The following is a 16156-nucleotide window of genomic DNA, read 5'->3' on the forward strand; positions in this document are numbered from 1 at the left end:
CAAATAAATAGGTTTTTTTCCTTTCACTTTCCTCCGAGGAAAAGGGTTTTTTTTTTCCCGAACCTGGTGGGGGAGGGGCAGGTGAAATCTGCCTTCTATCAGAGGACGTTCATTTTGGACATTCCTCCAAATTTGTCTCAAACCGGGACAAGAATTTTCTCTTTATGCCTCACTCATGCTTTGTTTCTTATCTCTTTGTAACCACTTGTATTTTACACTCCTGCCTGAGCAGTCCTAGCTAAACCCTAAATTTGTTTAGTATATTAATGGGCTGTTCTCTCCCAAAATGCACCTTCAGCTTGAATTTTAGTTAGTGCTTTGCTGTCTGCCTAGTCCAGTACTTATATTAGTTCTCTCTCCTTTTCCATGGGTGGTATGCTGTTCTAACCTCAACCCTCTTATAAACCAGACCAATCAGGACAGATTTATACCTGAAATTTGGAATTGTATCTTGCAAACCAGACCTGGGCATTGCATGCTTGTGTATTGTAGTGAAAGCTCCTGTGTGTTTTCAGCTCTTAGGTAGAAAAAGATCTGTGACCACCACTCGTCCCGACTGCTTTTCTGTGTCTTTTTCTCAATCTCCGCACCTTTCCCTTCCTTGACACTCTTTGTCATCTGTGATTTTCACTGTAGCAGTCTGATATTAAGTTTTTCTGTAGTAGTCATAGGGGTACTCAACTGTTCTGCAGAGAAATTGGTCTTGCCTGGTATTACTCAAATTGCAGAACAGCTGAGCTACATCAGGTGCTCAGTGCCTTGTCCAATTGAGGTTTGAATTTCTCAAAGGATGGAGGATCCTCAGTATTTCTATGTCCTTGTCCTTGCACTGTGATAATGAAGCAGCCTTTGTCCCAGTCCTTGCAATGCCACATGGATGTGCACTGGCATTTCACTGAGGGGTTGGATTCACCTAGGATTGAGGCTGGGCATGTAACTTCCATAGTGGTAAATGACTGTAAGGCACAGGACAGCAATGTTTATGAAACCTTCACTTCCGGGACACACCACCCAGGGTATCCTCATCTTTTTCTTTGCCATAACTCCTTCCACAGAAATAGCATCTTCAAGAAGAGTAATTGCACTTCTATCTGTGTTTTGATGAAAGAATGAATCTTTGGTGGACAGTCTCTCTGCAACAGAGAAAATGGTGAATGTGCTAAAGTAAATGGTCACTGTCATTGTGACTGCCTATCATCTGTTATCAGAGAAGAGTTCAGGAAGGGTCAGTGCATTCTTGGCCAGGAAGGCTTCACAGATGGTGAAGGGGATGAGCTCCACCTCCTCTCTTCTGTTTTAGGAAGACCTTTTGCAGGAAAGCCTTGCTTCTGGCACGGTCTCTGGGAACAGCATCGCAGACAGCTTTTGGGAGGATCTGTGGGTTGTGCCACCCTGCAGCCAGGAGAAGCCTGGTGCATGCAGACAGCATTTTTGTGCCCCCAAGTCATTCAGTGTCTCTGTCAGAAACCAAGACATAGAGGTAGTAGAGACAGGGCAGAAGTAAAAGGAAAGAGCTGGAGTGGGAACATGATTAGAGTGCCTCTCTTACTGCTGTTCTGGTAAAAACCATCTCTGTATGTGGAGAGATAAAGACTGTTGCCTGAGGAAAAGACTAGGAGAGTTTTCTGAGACAGAAGCTAAGCAAGCAGTGGGACCCCTGTTCTCCTGGACATCCTGCCTTGGTCCCAGCAGAGCCATCCTGCCAGCTGTGCTTAGACAGGAATCTGCACTGAATCTGTCTGCTTGGGGACAGAGATGTCACTGTAGCCTGTCCCTTTCCTAGCCAGGCAGTGTGTTTCCTTCCCCCTGCATGGCTCCCTCTGGCTCCAGGAGTGTCCCTCCACAGCATGGAACTGGCACTCCAGGTGCAGAGAGCCAGATTAAACAGAGTAGGCTTGTGAAGAGCAAGTGCTCCCTGGCAGGTGGGCAAGGAGAAGAGGCCTCTATCAGCTCAGGGAATACTGCAGGCTTTTGCAAAGTGTTGGTAGGTGTGTGAAGGGTGGCTCTGCAAGGTGGCACAGAACCAGAGTCAAGGCATTCTCTCTTCCCTTATGGGCTGTGAACACCACTGAGTTGTGTGTGTGATGCAGTGGAGTCTGGTCGAGCTCAGTGTGTGTGTCTGCCAATCTTCTTGTAGGGTTCAAAGCGGGTCCTGAGGTCAAATGAATACGTCCTCCCGCCTGGGGGCCTGATGGAGACCGAGCTGGAGCTGACCTTCTCACTGCAGGTACTTGGTGTTGCCTGGTCCCCTGGGCTCCCTTGCCTGGCATTTTTCAGCAAGCACAACCTTGGGGCTAAGTGTGAAAGGCCCAGCCTCTGTGGAGGGCCCTCCTGTGGTTGCCCATGCCCAGATCATAGCAGAACAGTTTCCTGCTGCTGGCCAGCTGCTCCATTGCTCCAGGGATTGTTTTGCTGGGCATTGGGATTTGGAGGATGATGGATAGGCGCAGGTGGCCTTTGAGGGGCACCTCAAAGCTCAGCAGGTCAGATCCTGCTGTACATCAGCACTGAGGAAGAGTTTTCTACCTGTTTGTCATGCTGAGCCCTGCCCTCATGCTGCCATCTTCTGTGCGCTTCCCTTCCCCAGTACCCACACTTCCTCAAGAGAGATGGCAACAAACTACAGATCATGCTGCAGCGGAGGAAGAGATACAAGAACCGCACCATCCTGGGCTACAAGACCCTGGCAGTGGGAATCATTAACATGGCTGAGGTATAGGGTGCTGGGAACAAGAGGGGAGTCCCACATTGCCTTCCTGTGCCAGCACTGGGCAGGGAACCGGGCTGGCAGTCAGGGTCTCATTGCTGTGACTGTTCTGGCTTGTTGACTGGCTATGATATTGAGGGGGTGGGCTGCCAGCTGCCATTGAGTCAATGTCAATGTGCCCTATCAGGGAGCTTGTCTGTCTGTCTAGGTCATGCAGCACCCAACAGATGGTGGGCAACTCCTGGGCCTCCACAGCAACATGAAGGATGTGAACATTCGAGTGGCTGAAATCAGCATCTACTCTTTGTCCAGTCAACCCATTGACCATGAGGATGGCAGCGTCCCATCAGGTCCTAAAATCAAAGCCTCAGGTATGTTTAGTGCTCAGACCTGCAGGCAAATGTTTGGGGCACAGATAACGACGGAGTGTGTCCCCCAGTGCTGCCAGCAATGCCAGTCCTGTCACTGGAGCCATGACAGGCATCATGCTTAGCTGGGGCATTTGCACTGTCTGCTTTCAGATCGCTCCCCAGACATTGATAACTACTCTGAAGAAGAGGATGACAGCTTCTCCTCGGAGCAGGAAGCCAGTGATGATGCTGTGCAGGGCCAGGTAAGGGAGGTCTGGCAAGATGCCTTGTGTCCTGGTCCTGTTTCTGGGGCAAGAGTCAGGAGTTGAGGTTCTTGATCACCCTGAGCCCTCTCATCCCCTTGTAAATATTTGGCATTGTTTCATAGGGCTGAGAGCCATAACACCTGACAGCAAAAAGAACTGTGGGCTGCTGTCAAGTCCATGGAGAGGCAAGGGACTTTGGAGAGCCATAGATCTTACCCATCTTTGGAGCTGTGTGGTCTGCAGCAGAAAACCCCTGCTGAGCCCGCTCCATCTTGCACCATGATTTTCTCCCTTCTCCCTGTGATAACAGGTCAGAGACTCCTCACTGTCTGAGAGAGAACAGGGATTTTAGGAAGAAGTACCGTCTAGGTCTGAAAATGGTCAGAGGTGGCAGACCCATCCCAGCCCTGTGATGAGCTGTGTCACTGCTGTTTGCTGTTCTCTTGTTGTGGTGCCTGTACTTGGGGCCACAAAAAGCCTTGTGGGAGTGTGCTGATAAAGCACAGGGACAAAACTCTGCTCAAGGCTGTTATAATCTGAGAGTAACTGAGGTTCTTCTGAATAGATCCCTTGGGGCAGATTAGAGTGCAACAACACTGGATGACCAGTGTTTATAAATATATATCTATATGGCAGGTTTGTTTCAGAACAAGTTGGTTGCAGTGCAAAGGAAGTATGTAGCCATTTTAGTTATTATTACCTATAGTAATACAACAGTATAAAAGTATAAAGATACCACTTAAGAAAATATGTAAGAAAAAGAAAGAGAGGTAAAGAAAGGATAAGAGTAGATAGTGGAGAGGAAAGATATCACCACCTGTGGATTTAGACTTGATTGTTGCTTGGTCAAATTGATGGTCACAGTCTTGAGGGGGGAAACCCCTGAAACAGAGAGTTCAATGGTTAATATACATTCAGGTTTAGGTGGGAATGCCCAAGTACCTCCCCTGGAGGGGGGAGTTCTACGCTGTCTGATGTAACACTGTCGATTAGGTGCAGTCCTCTGGTGAAAGGCCTCAGAAATTAGTCTGGGGGTACTTGGGGGAGGGGGGCGGTCTTTGATAGTTTGGCACCTTCTAAGACATGAGAACTCTCTCTCACTTCGTGTAGTTGAGCCAGTTATGCCCTATCAGAAGGGATGAATACCCTCAGGCCTAAGCGGGGTGGATGGGGGAGGAAGTTTTACACCTGGGCCAGTTGTGTAAGGGCGGATATCGGCCTGATGAAAAGCATTATCCCACTCAGCAGGATCTGCTTCTTGTGGTCTCTTCCTTTATCTGGCTCAAAACCCAGCTTGTTGCTAAACTAAGGTTGGTTTGTCGTGGTCAGCCTCTGGTGATGCATGCTCACCCTTCTGCACCTAGGCTGTCCTTACGCAGATCAGAGGCTTCTCCACCACACATCCAAAAATTCTCCTCTTCCCCTTCAGTTTGCTGGGCCTCAGCAAAGCACCTGCTGCTTTTGCAAATCGCCATTTGTTCAGGTCATTAACCATTAACATTTCAGTCTCTCACAAGAGTCCTCCAGATTACCTGTCCCATCATGCTGGGTTAATACATCAGGGGCCCATGTCCCTGGGAGTTGTGCATATTGTTAAGGCTGATCCCTGGAAAAAATGGTGTTTTATGATTCATGTGCTGCACTCTCTGAGCCAGCTCTGGAGAGGGGAGAGCAGGAGAACAACACATGGGAGGAGGCTGTGTCTCCTCTTAATCCTGCTGGTAGATTCTTCTCTGAAGGGGCCTGGGGACAGAAGTGCTGGGAAAGAAGGTCTGAAGAGGGACAGTGCTAAGGAGAGAGAAGGAGGTCCGTAGGCAGAGGTAGCAGAAATGAGAAACAAGACTTTGGGAGCAGAGTGGATCAAAGCTTTTCAAAATGGAGGGCAAATGGGTCAGGGGAACTTTTAGGACGTGCTGCTCCCTGAACTTAGTTGTTCTGATGTGCTGTGACTTTTTGCCTGCAGGATCTGTTTGATGAAGAGGATGACTTGAGGAAAACCAAGAAGGCCAGGAGGAAAATGATCCGAACCACATCAATGACCAGAGTAACATCAGCATTTACAACACGATCAAAGGGATGGAAGGGATTCACTTTCTCCCCTCCCTGAAGGCAGTGAGGGGTGTTGGGAAGGGGGCATGCTGGCACTGATGCAGAGCAGGGGAGAGAGCCCTTGGCTCTGAGAAGGAGCAAAACTCTTGCCATTAATGAGCTAGCTTGTTGCTCAGAGCTGTATCCCAGTTCATGGTCTGTACTGTGTTCAGCCTGGCTTTGTATCAGTGGTGATCTGTGTGCAACACAGTTTTGACTTCCTGCTGTGACATGGTCTCTTTCCTTTCTTGAGGAAGGGGAAGGTAGCCACAAGGAAAGGTGAACTATTAGCAGCTCCTCTGCATGTCTGCAGAAGGCAGGAGCTGCTCTGCCAGACTCTTGCTCTCCAAAGTTCTCATCCCTGTTGACTTCAGCCCTTCAGATCCCTGGCCACTTTCTCCCTGAGTTTGTTCTCCAACTTTTCTTGCTTGAAGGCAGTATTGCTCAACCAGATGGTCTGGGGAGAAAAACGATTTAAATGAAGTGCTATTCTAGCCTGTAGCAGAGAAGGTATGAGTCCTTGCATCCTCCCTCATGCCCAGACAGTGGCTTCTTGTGGAGTACAGATAGCCCAAGTCCTACAGCAAATTTAAAAAAAGAGAGAGAGAGCAATCATAGCTGACCTTGGACCTCTGGACAGCATGTTAGAGAGAATAACCTGTATGTTAATCAGCTTGGAACGTTGTTAGATAGTTTTGCTGATCTTTTTTTTCTTCCTTTCTTCTGTTTTAGCAACCAAACTTCAAGCAGAAATTTGTGGCTTTGCTGAAGAGGTTCAAAGTGACAGAAGAGGTAAGAAACAGGAAATCTGCCCCATCTGGCAATGTCTCCTGCAGATGTGTAGGTGTCAGAGTGCAGATTCCCACTCATTGGGAGCACAAGGCTCATGAGCTCAGAGATGTGCCAAAGATGGTGTGAGACATGGCAGAGACTAGGATGTGGCTTTTCCAAAGCCGCCTGCCTCAAGAAGGCAGCTCTGAGCCTTGTGCTCAAATCAAAAAGCACCTTCCTGTTAGGGAGAGGTGCCCAGGAAAGAAGAGTGCTGTCACTCACTGGCTCTGTGCCAGCAGCTGGCATTGCAGGGGCAATCTTACTTGGGTCAGTTAGACTGACTGCAGGCTAACATCAGCCTGTGGATGGCTTGTCTTGGCTGACAGCCCAGGCTACGTGTGCAGCACAGCCAGTGAAGGTTCTCCCAGGTGTCTGAGCTGCCAGTAGGTGTGATGGGTGTCTGAGACTCCTTTGGATGTCATGCTCATGGCACTCTCCTTTGGCCCAATGTCAACATCACTGGATTCTTCCACAGCCTGGATTTGCCTCCCCAAGGTGGGAGCAGTGCCATGGTGTGCCTCATGACTGAAAGGCAGCTTGTACATGCCTGTTCTGGGATACAGGTAACTCCATATCTCTTCACTGCTGTCTGGGCTTGGTCCCGTAGGTCCTGGACTCTGACCCTGTAGACCAGACCCAGGAGGTGGAAGAAGACCTGGGCTTGCTCTATGACAGCCTGGAAGAGTGCAACAACAGTGACAGCGGCCCAGAGATGGAGGACAATGAGAGTGTGCACAGCACACCCAAGCCCACCCTGAGGTAAGGGTTGCAGCGAGTCCCTGGCCAACAGCACAGCTTATGGGACCTGGAGAAATGCTCTCCAACACCTTTCTTGTTGCTTGGGCTAATGCAGGCATTGTCTTGCATCCACTCCCATTGCCATCTTCTATTGGCACCACTGGCTCCTCACTCAAAACTGCCCATTAAATCTGGCTTCCTTCACATTTAGTCTCATTTTTCTCTCAGCCTGACACTGCCATTTTTCTGACACTGATCTGCTGGAAGAGTTCTATTTGATCTAAGCTCCAGCTGCTCCCAGCTCTTTCTGCCAACAGTCCTGGTGTTCTCTGGGCTCTCCACACTGAAGCATGCCTGTCTTTTGAGCACTTTGTGACTGCTTGGACCAGTCCTTGTGAGATGTGCATGCTGTGTTCCCACCCTCTGTGGAAATGTGACTAGCAACCATCAGCGCTGTTCCTCACCCCATTCCCCAGGCACTGGTGACTTACTCTGCCAAGAGCTGCTGACCTAGCACAGGGGTCTCCAGTGGATCGTGCAGGGAAACCAGGCTTTGCTCCCATGTGATCTGTGCTCACCTGGCCTCTCTGCTCATATGCTTTTGTGCTGTCTTTTTGTGGAAAAGTTGTCTTTTATTGTCTTTCTACTTGACTGCATCATATGCACTGGGTCTCTTGTAGTCAAGCCAAGCTCACTTTGCATTGTTGTTTCTATAGTTTTTATGTATATAGAATCATAGAATGGCCTGGGTTGGAAGGGATCTGAAAGATCATCTAGTGCCAACGCCCCTGCCATGTAAAAATACATACATGTATGTATATATATATACACATGTATGTATGTGTATATATATATACATATATATATATTATATATAAAATATGATCTGGAGTAGTTGGTATCCGCACTGAAGGTACTTAGCAGGAGTAGCAGGCATGGCTTGCCACAGGCAAACTGTTTGAAATTAAATCTGCTGGGTTCTGGAACCCATGGGCCACTTGGGAAAAAACAGGTACATGATAGAAGTCGTGTTTTCCACAAACCCACAAGTCATTGTGAAGGAGACAGCAGGCACATGGGCAAGCTGCTTAAGTGATCTGCTTGGACTCCAAAAGGAGTTTCACATGGTCTCTCATCAGCAGAGACAGAGGTGCTGTGGGAGAAAAAGGAAGGTCTTTCTGTGGTCAGACAGTGGTTTATGTGTATAAACTATGTGAAACTGTAAGAAAAGTCTATTGAGAGTATTTAAATGTAAGACCCCCACCCTGGTTCTGCAAGTGCCTGCTTGCAAACATCTGGTCACTGAACAGCATTCCAGAGTGAGTGCTGATTTGTGCTGGTACCTGCCATTACAGTCTTCCTGGGGTGTTTGGTGCTGTTTCTGGAAGGAAAGCCTGTTGGGCTCTGAGCTGTTCTTCATCCTGTTCACAAAGTGTCCCTGCCTTGGTTTGGTCTCTGGTGCCTCAGTTTCTGGCAGTGCTGAGTCTGTATCCCCTGAATTCACAAGGGAATACTTCACAAAGTTCTGGGACTCTATTCTTTCTAAGGAGATGTAAAAGTCACCTGCCAAGGTGTTTCATGTAGTCTTTGTGGTTCCAAAGTGCTGTGTAGCCTTCTCAGGGGGTAAATTACAGCCCAGCCTGTAAATCTGAGGTGATCCTCACATTGGATTTCTTGCCATAGACAGACTTGCTAGACACTTTGAAGGTCTCTCTGGTGTGTAGTCCTTAATGGTGAGAAGTGGCTGGTGCCCTCATTTGGGCCAGTGGTGCTGGGAGCTGATCCCTTTGATCAGCCAGGGAAGCCATGGGACATCAGTTTGCTCCTGCACTGGGGCAGAACTGGAGCTGGAACTGAGGCTGTTAGGTAGGACCTCAAGTCAGACCTGTTGATTGAAGGTCAAAGGTGAAGGAGCAAATGTCTTCATAGGTGACTGGGAAATGGGTGGGATAAGGGAGGCTAAATTCATTTAGAACAGAAGGTGGCTGTGCAGAAGGGCTGGGCTTTACCTAAATCTCAGTGTGCCGAGACGTGGGCTCAATCATGCCTGTAGGAGGAGAGCCTTTAAATTGCAGAGGAGCTCTGTGCTTAATGTGATGTCCTTGAGGGATGAAAGCTTCTGAATTGCAAGTGACAGAGGGCGCAAACAAACACAGCTTTCATGGGGAAGGGTGAGACAGGCCAGTTTAAATGGAGTGTTGAAAGGCATAGGAAGTATAATACAGTCTAGACACATCCGATGTCTAAGAAAAAGGAGGGAATGAAGATAAATCTTTGTGGTGCTAGTGACGCCAAGGGTATGTCACATTCTGGTGAGATTTCTTGGGACAGTATAGAGGAGTATGGAAGAGATGCTGATTGAGGGGTGAACTATTAGAAAGCCTACATGTTTTTCTGGTTTGACTCTTAAGTTACTAATATAGTCTGTATGGATTGAAATTGGGAAAAGGCAGGTGTAGAGTAATGACTGTACAGGGTGGTGATAATGTCTGTGATTTTGTAGCGGAGAATGGAGGGGTAGAGAGAGAAGAGATATGTTAGTAAAAGGAGACATAATTTATACCAGTGTGGCCTGTAGAAAATGTCCCACCAGGGCACTATTGTGACTCTAAACCTGAAGCGTTGGTAAACGAACATGGTGTGAAGCAACTGGTCACAGAGCCAGTGAGGGAAAAATCAAGCCTTGACTTTTCCCAACCAGTGTATAAACACTGCTGCTGAAGAGCTGCTCTGTGTGGGAACCATCGTTTATTTACAGAGATGGAATGTCCTTCTAGGAGCGGTAAAACCTAACAAACACTGTTGTGCCTGGCAGTACAGCATGCTGTATACAAATGAGGAAGCATGCTAAAAGAAAAATTAAAGGAGCAGGCAGGATGTTCAGAGGTGTGGAGGTATTCTGCAGGTATATCCTGATGAGAAAAGTAGAAAACAGTGGCAAAAATGATAGAGTCCTAACAGAAGAACTTTTCTGTATCTTATGCCTCAGTGGCCATCCCTGGAAACCTGCAACCTCCTAGCCCTATCTGCACACTAGGCACATCAGGAGAAACATTCCTGGGAGTTAATGAGCACATGCACACAGCTTAGAGGGAATCTAGCTCAGATCTCCTGCAGGGAACTCACACACTGCAGGTGGATTCTGGTTGCTGTAAAGGTCCTCGGAAAACTGGCGAGATCCAGTGATACACCCTGCTTGTTTCCTAAAGACTGGTCTTTGAGCAGCCCACAGGCTGTGAAAGGGATCCTTGGCAAATAAATAATGTGTGGAAAAAGGGTAAGCAAAGGTAGAAGCTCACACTGTAGTGGCAGAGATTGTCCTGGCTTCCCCAAGAGAGTTCTTGTGTGAACTACAGTGACTTGAAAACAGGACCTTGGAGCTGCACTATGCAGCTCTACCAAAACGTCAGCTCAGAGACCGAAAAATTGGCAAATTTAAGTGCTGCGCTACCTGAGGTGTGGTTCTGTGTGCAATACTGAGATCTTCAGAGCCTTGGGAAAGGGGAAGGTAGAAAGAGAAGGTGAATGCTGCAGCTGGAAGTGTGCAGCAGCAGCAGGCAGAGGCAAGGAGTCATCCCTGGAAAAAGGGAAATAGAAGGGAAGGCAGCAGAAATCTGTGGAAGCTGTTACGGTGCAGAGGAGGCAGAGAGGTTCAGAGGCACACTGGAGTTGTGGTGTTGACAGAGACCATATATCAGTGAAATGGGGCAAGATGGCAGCTCCTCACCTCCACTGCAGGGGTAGGGGATCACCTGAGGCAGAAAGCACCAGGAGACCCTGCCTCCAGCTCCCCAGGGTCACAGGGGCACTGCTGACAGGTCTGCTCCTCAGCTGTGCATCGCCCAGACTCTTGGCTGTCTGGCCCTGTGTCCCACTGAGGACCTCTCCACAGAGCTCTGTGCTTGGGACAGGTCGGTGGGGGTATGCTGGGATCATGGTGACTTTGTTCCTCTCTTATTCCTGCCTTTTTCTCTCCCGTCTGTCTGTCTGTCCGTCCGTTCGTCTGTCTGTTTCTCTGCAGGCGTTTCTTTGAGGGAGTCTCTCATTCTGGTTCCCAGACTGAGATCGGCAGTCTGCACAGCCAGAAAGGGCAGGATCAAGAGTCGGGCAGCCCTGTGAGTTACACCACCACACCACCTCTTGCCCCTGTCCCTCCCCAGCTAGCCCAGCACCCCCACAGTGCCCGCGCTCTGAGACCACAGCTCCTGGCAGCACCTGCCTGGGGCTGCTCCTTTCCTTCTTTCCTCCTCTTTTTCCCAGCACAGGCAGACAGGTAGCAGTGGGGGGCATCCTCTGGGGCCGGTCCCAGGGGGATGCCTGACTCCCCTGTGGGAGCATATGTTCTGTGAGGCCAGGTGTGGGTCGCTGGCATCTGCCCTGCACAAAGTGCTCCATCCTGCTCTGACCCCACTCCCTGTCCCCCAGGGCGAGGCAGACAAGCGGAAGCCAGGAGCACAGCGACCACAGGAAGAGCCAGGAGCAGAGGTCCCTGCAGTGGTGAGTCCAGGCTATGGGATGTGGAGCTCTCTCAAACCCCACCTTGCTTTCTGGAGTACCAGGGGTGCCCACCAGGTTGGGAGCAGGGCTGGGAAGACAAGTTAGTTGTGCTGGAGAGCAGCAAGAGTTGAAGGAGTGTTAGGGTCTGCAGGAGGTGCAGCCCAGCCCTCCCAAGGCCCTGCAGCCTTGGCTCTCCAGGAGGGCCACCAGGAGTCTCTTGAGGATGGGCACCCATGGGTGCAGGGCTGCTCCCCATAGGAGCCAGGAGAGCAGTGTGTGTGAAGTGACTGTGTGTGACCCGCAGGAGCTGGCGGTAGAGGAGCCGTGTTCCCGGCTGGCCCCTGCAGAGGCTGCCATGAGGGAGGGCAGCGTGGACAGACTGGCCCAGCTGGGCCCTGGGACCAAAGCCGAGCTCCCCAGTGCTGTATCCCCCAGGTAAGGCAGGTCTGTGCCCCCTGCCAGGGCTGAGCAAGCTCACACTGGCTCCCTGAACTGAGTGGAGGTTGTTGGAGATGAGATTTCCTCAACAGTTTTACCTCTCCTGCTTCTCCCTCACAGCAAGGCAGAGAGCAAGCAGTTGTGGCGTCCCCGCAGCACCTCTGTGAAGGACCGGCAGAGCTCAAAGGGACAGGGTGGCCGTGCCAGCAGCCTGGACAGTGAGAGCTCTCCAGACTCATGGCATAGCACCCAGGTGAGGCCCTTGGGAGCCATCCCATCTGGAGGCTTCTTACTCGAGAGCTCTGCCAGGTCTTCAGCCATGGGCAGAGTGTCCCAGGCGGCTGACTGGGGTTAACCTTTGCGGTGATGCTGTCGCAGGTGCCTCGAAAGTCTGTTTACGATCAGCTGAATCAGATCCTGGTCTCAGACGAGCAGCTCCCCGAGAGCATCGTGCTGGTGAATGTTGCTGAGTGGCAGGGGCAGGTGAGTAGGTGTGATGGGAGCTGGATGCATAGGGGCAGCTGTAACCAGGGTGGATTCTCCCAGTTATAGCAGGGTGTCCTAGGGAAACTGGCACCAGCTGTGCCCTCCTCTCCCCCATTGTGGCCCTTCCTTCAGGGAGAAAATGCATTTACGTGGTGCTGAGCCACATACACAAGAGTCAGGTGTGTCTCCTCCATCACACAGCATCACTGCGTCCTCAAAACATGGACGTTCTGATCAGTCCCAGAAAGGCTGGCTAGCAGACTGTGCCTTAGGCCCTCACTGCTTGGTCCTGGCTCCCAGGAAGCCACCTTTGCTGGATTCCCTGGCAAAGAGCTCCCTTCCTCTGTGGGCACCAGGCCCTGGGAAGCAGCAGAGGTATTTCCCACTGAGAGATGGAAGAGTGTCACCTGCCTCTCCCAGGGAGCATTAACTACATCATCAGAGCAGGGCAGGGTGTGAGGACAGGCCCAGCCCCTGACAAACACCTGCCTCCCCCATACCTGAAGCTCTAAAGCTAAAGCTTTTGACTGCTAAAGGTGAGCAGGAAAATGTACATGTGTGCAAACATGCAGTTAGATAAAACACCTGTGAGGCCCCTTCAGGATCCTGCAGCTACATCTGCCATCCAGAAACGGTGCTGGAAAATTTTGTGGCAGAAGAAAGGGCTTCTCAGTGAGAAGTGGAGTCTTGACTCAGGCTGTGCCTTCTTGGCTTGTTCCACTTGTCCTGGATAGGGAAAAAAAGGTCAATGCCCACTCCCAGAACCAGCCCCCTTGTCTGGCTTGACTGCCTATTTTACCACTGTTGAGCTGCATGCAGACACCTGAAGAGACAGAAGGATTTTGGAATGCCACAGTGGGAGAGAGCAAGAGGAGGGAATGAGCAGAGGCAGACTGAGCCTAGAGCTGAGTCCTGCTGTGGGATGGCAGGATTTATTCTCTGGACCAAACTGCTTATCTCAAGGAACACAGCCTGGTTCTTGGGACAGTTTTGCCCTTGCCATGGCAAGGGTGGTGACTGCTGTGCTCAAAGGCGAGAGCAGGGGGCTGGCTGGCCCCTAGAGCAGAGCTGGGAGGAGCGGGGGATGCTCAGGATGCAGCTGTGAGTAACCTGATGGTTTCCTCCTCCCTGTATGGCATGGGTGGGGACACATGTCCCAGCTCTAACCCTGGGGGCACGGGACCCAGGGCAGGCATGGGCTGGTGCTGGCCAGCACAGCCATGCCTCCAGGGTGCCTTAACTTGAGCTCTCTGCATTGGCAGTACGTGAGTGAGCAGCTCCAGGCGCACAAGCAGTTGGTTGTATCCACCTGCTCCGTGGCGGACATCCAGGCAGCCTTCAACACCACTGTCTCCCGCATCCAGCGATAGTGAGTACAGCTTGGGCTCAGCCTGTTGGCATCATATGGGTTCAGAGAAGGGCTGGGTATGGCCCTGGCTCTCCAGGGCTCTTTTGGACCCTTTGGGGTTGTGGACACTACTATAGAAACAGGTGTAGACCCGGGGGAAAGTTGGGGGGTCCCAGTACTGCTTTTGCCCATGGCAGTGCACACCGAGCTGGATATTCTCAGCGATGGGTTCTTGTCAGTTGGCCTGGCAGGGCATGTCCCCTGGCCCACCTGCTGAGCCACTGCACATCCCTTACGGTCTCCTTTCCTCTCCCTTTGGCAGCTGTAACTGTAACTCCCATATGCCTCCCCCGGTGAAGGTGGTGGTGGCAGGGGACCAGAGCTACCTGAGCGTTGTGCTCCGTTTCTTTGTGGAACAACTGGCCAGCAAGACACCCGACTGGCTCAACTACCTTCGCTTCCTGCTTGTGCCGCTGGGTGAGAGTCACCAGGAGCCCAGTCCCAGGGCTGTCCTCTCCCACCTCCCCAGATTCCCCTGCCTGAAGCCAACACTGCCCTTCTTCCCTGCAGGCTCTCACCCTCTTGCCAAGTACCTGGCCTCAGTGGATAACAAATACAGCACTCTCTTCCTGGACACAGCGTGGCGGGAGCTGTTCAGCAGGGCTGAGCCACCCACCGCAGGTGAGGAGTGGGGGCCAGCTGGTGTCAGCAGTGCCCTGAGGGGGAGCCCAGCTGCCATCGAGGTCCTCATGGCTCTTTTTGTCCCCAGACACTGTGGACATAGCAGGCCGTGTTGCCCAGTTCATCGCTGGAGCCAGCCTCTCTCACCAGCTCCCCATCTCCGAGGCCATGCTGACCTACAAACAGAAGAGGTGAGTGTGGCCCCAGGGCTCCTGTCCTCCTCCATGCAGGCCCGGTCTGGGACCTGCCCAGGACAGGGATGCGGGACACAGGGAACAAGTGAGTGAGGCCCTGCGTTCCACTGACGAGCAGCATGGTGCTGAGGGAGCTGGGGTCCCCCAGTGAGAGGCCTGCAGCACCATTCCCTGCCACCTCCCGGTGTGCTTGGCCCCTCCAGTAGCTGTGACTGTGGCAGCCCCAATGGTGGGGACCAGCTGCCAGGGCTGGGATGGGCTGGGCGGGGCTGCAAGCTGGTACTGTGCTGCCCGGGGGTTGATGCTCGTGTTCCAGCCGCACTCTCACCTCTCCCTTCTCTTGGTTTCTGGCACCCAAGGAAGAGAAGTCTCTATTTTGATTTTTATATCAGGTATTGGCTTGTGCTTGCTGTGCCGCTGCCTGGCCTCTCCCTGCCTTTCCCCATGTGCCTCCATCCCTCTTGCTGTGCAGAGGAGCCATGACCCCACAGTGGGGCAGGGCTGCCCTCCCGCATGCAAGCCCTTTCCCAGCACTGGAGGGGACAACTCCTTGCCTCCTTGTGTAGTGTGCCCTGTGCTGCCATGTTGGGGACAGGGGGTCTCAGGGAGGGAGGGCAGAGGAGATGGTCCTAGTGGATGTGAGTCAGCATTGACCCCTGTGAGGGCACAAGGTTAGCAGTCACATAGGAATTGATGCTCAGCACACCCAGACCCTGACCAGCCTCTCTTCGTTCTGCAGCCCTGACGAGGACTCCTGCCAGAAGTTTGTCCCCTTTGTGGGGGTAAGTGTGTTGAGGGGCCAGCAGATGTTGAGAGGAGAGGTGCAGTGCACAGTCCTGCTGATGCTGGGTATTCTCTGGTTTGTCTGTCCTTGCAGGTGGTAAAGGTGGGCCTAGTGGAGCAGTCTTTCAGTGCCTCCGGTGAGTCCCCCAGCTCTCTTCTCCACTGTGGGAGGCCCTTGTTGGTGTCCCCCAACCCCTCAAACCCACACTTCTCCTCCCCAGTGGACTCGGATGATGCTACAGTCTGCACCCCCTCCCTGCTGAGCTCAGCACCAGCCTCCAGTGCAGCTGTTCCCTATGGCAAGGAGACCGTGAGCACCCCACCACCCTCTCCGTCCGTCAGCAGCGGCCTCTCGGGTGCTGGGTAAGAAAACAAGGCCCCCTCAGCCTGAGGCAGCGGGGGAGAGAAGCAAGGGCAGCACCTGTGTGCTGCATGTGCTGCCCATCTTGCCCAGGTCTCTGAGCCCTGGTGTGGAGGTGATGGGCCTGCAGGTGGACTACTGGACAACACAAGGGCTGGACAGGAAGAAGGAGGGTGACAAGCGAGAGACGGGTATCAAGAACACACTCAAGAGCAACTTCCGCTCACTCCAGGTCAGCCGCATCCCCAGCACAGGGGAACTGGTGCCCCCCAGCACCATGGCCATGACCGTGGTCACCAAGGAGAAAAACAAGAAAGGTAACCAAGCCCACTCTGGGGTGCTCTCTGGCTCTGGGGCCAAAGTTCTTTGCAAAAAGGGTGGGGGGGAG

At 51.9% G+C, this 16156-nt stretch overlaps 1 protein-coding gene across 4 annotated transcripts in view; it reads left to right on the top strand.

The window, feature by feature from the left end:
• Positions 1-16156, top strand: part of LOC104696666 (phosphofurin acidic cluster sorting protein 1-like) — a 56407-nt gene that overhangs the window by 39070 nt on the left and 1181 nt on the right. For 3 of the 4 annotated variants that reach the window (XM_039568263.1, XM_039568264.1, XM_039568266.1), the window contains exons 3-23: positions 2138-2227; positions 2588-2713; positions 2916-3078; positions 3229-3320; positions 5287-5367; positions 6144-6203; positions 6850-7001; positions 11002-11095; positions 11406-11477; positions 11782-11912; positions 12036-12168; positions 12294-12398; positions 13664-13770; positions 14072-14226; positions 14320-14430; positions 14519-14621; positions 14984-15016; positions 15364-15406; positions 15502-15544; positions 15629-15770; positions 15862-16085. In XM_039568263.1, coding sequence (XP_039424197.1) covers positions 2138-2227; positions 2588-2713; positions 2916-3078; positions 3229-3320; positions 5287-5367; positions 6144-6203; positions 6850-7001; positions 11002-11095; positions 11406-11477; positions 11782-11912; positions 12036-12168; positions 12294-12398; positions 13664-13770; positions 14072-14226; positions 14320-14430; positions 14519-14621; positions 14984-15016; positions 15364-15406; positions 15502-15544; positions 15629-15770; positions 15862-16085 — 2260 coding nt within the window. The remainder of the gene's footprint in view (positions 1-2137; positions 2228-2587; positions 2714-2915; positions 3079-3228; positions 3321-5286; positions 5368-6143; positions 6204-6849; positions 7002-11001; positions 11096-11405; positions 11478-11781; positions 11913-12035; positions 12169-12293; positions 12399-13663; positions 13771-14071; positions 14227-14319; positions 14431-14518; positions 14622-14983; positions 15017-15363; positions 15407-15501; positions 15545-15628; positions 15771-15861; positions 16086-16156) is intronic. The other variant, XM_039568265.1, reaches the window with a different exon arrangement.

This window comes from Corvus cornix, chromosome 3 (assembly GCF_000738735.6).
Source record: "Corvus cornix cornix isolate S_Up_H32 chromosome 3, ASM73873v5, whole genome shotgun sequence".
Classification (NCBI taxonomy): domain Eukaryota; kingdom Metazoa; phylum Chordata; class Aves; order Passeriformes; family Corvidae; genus Corvus; species Corvus cornix.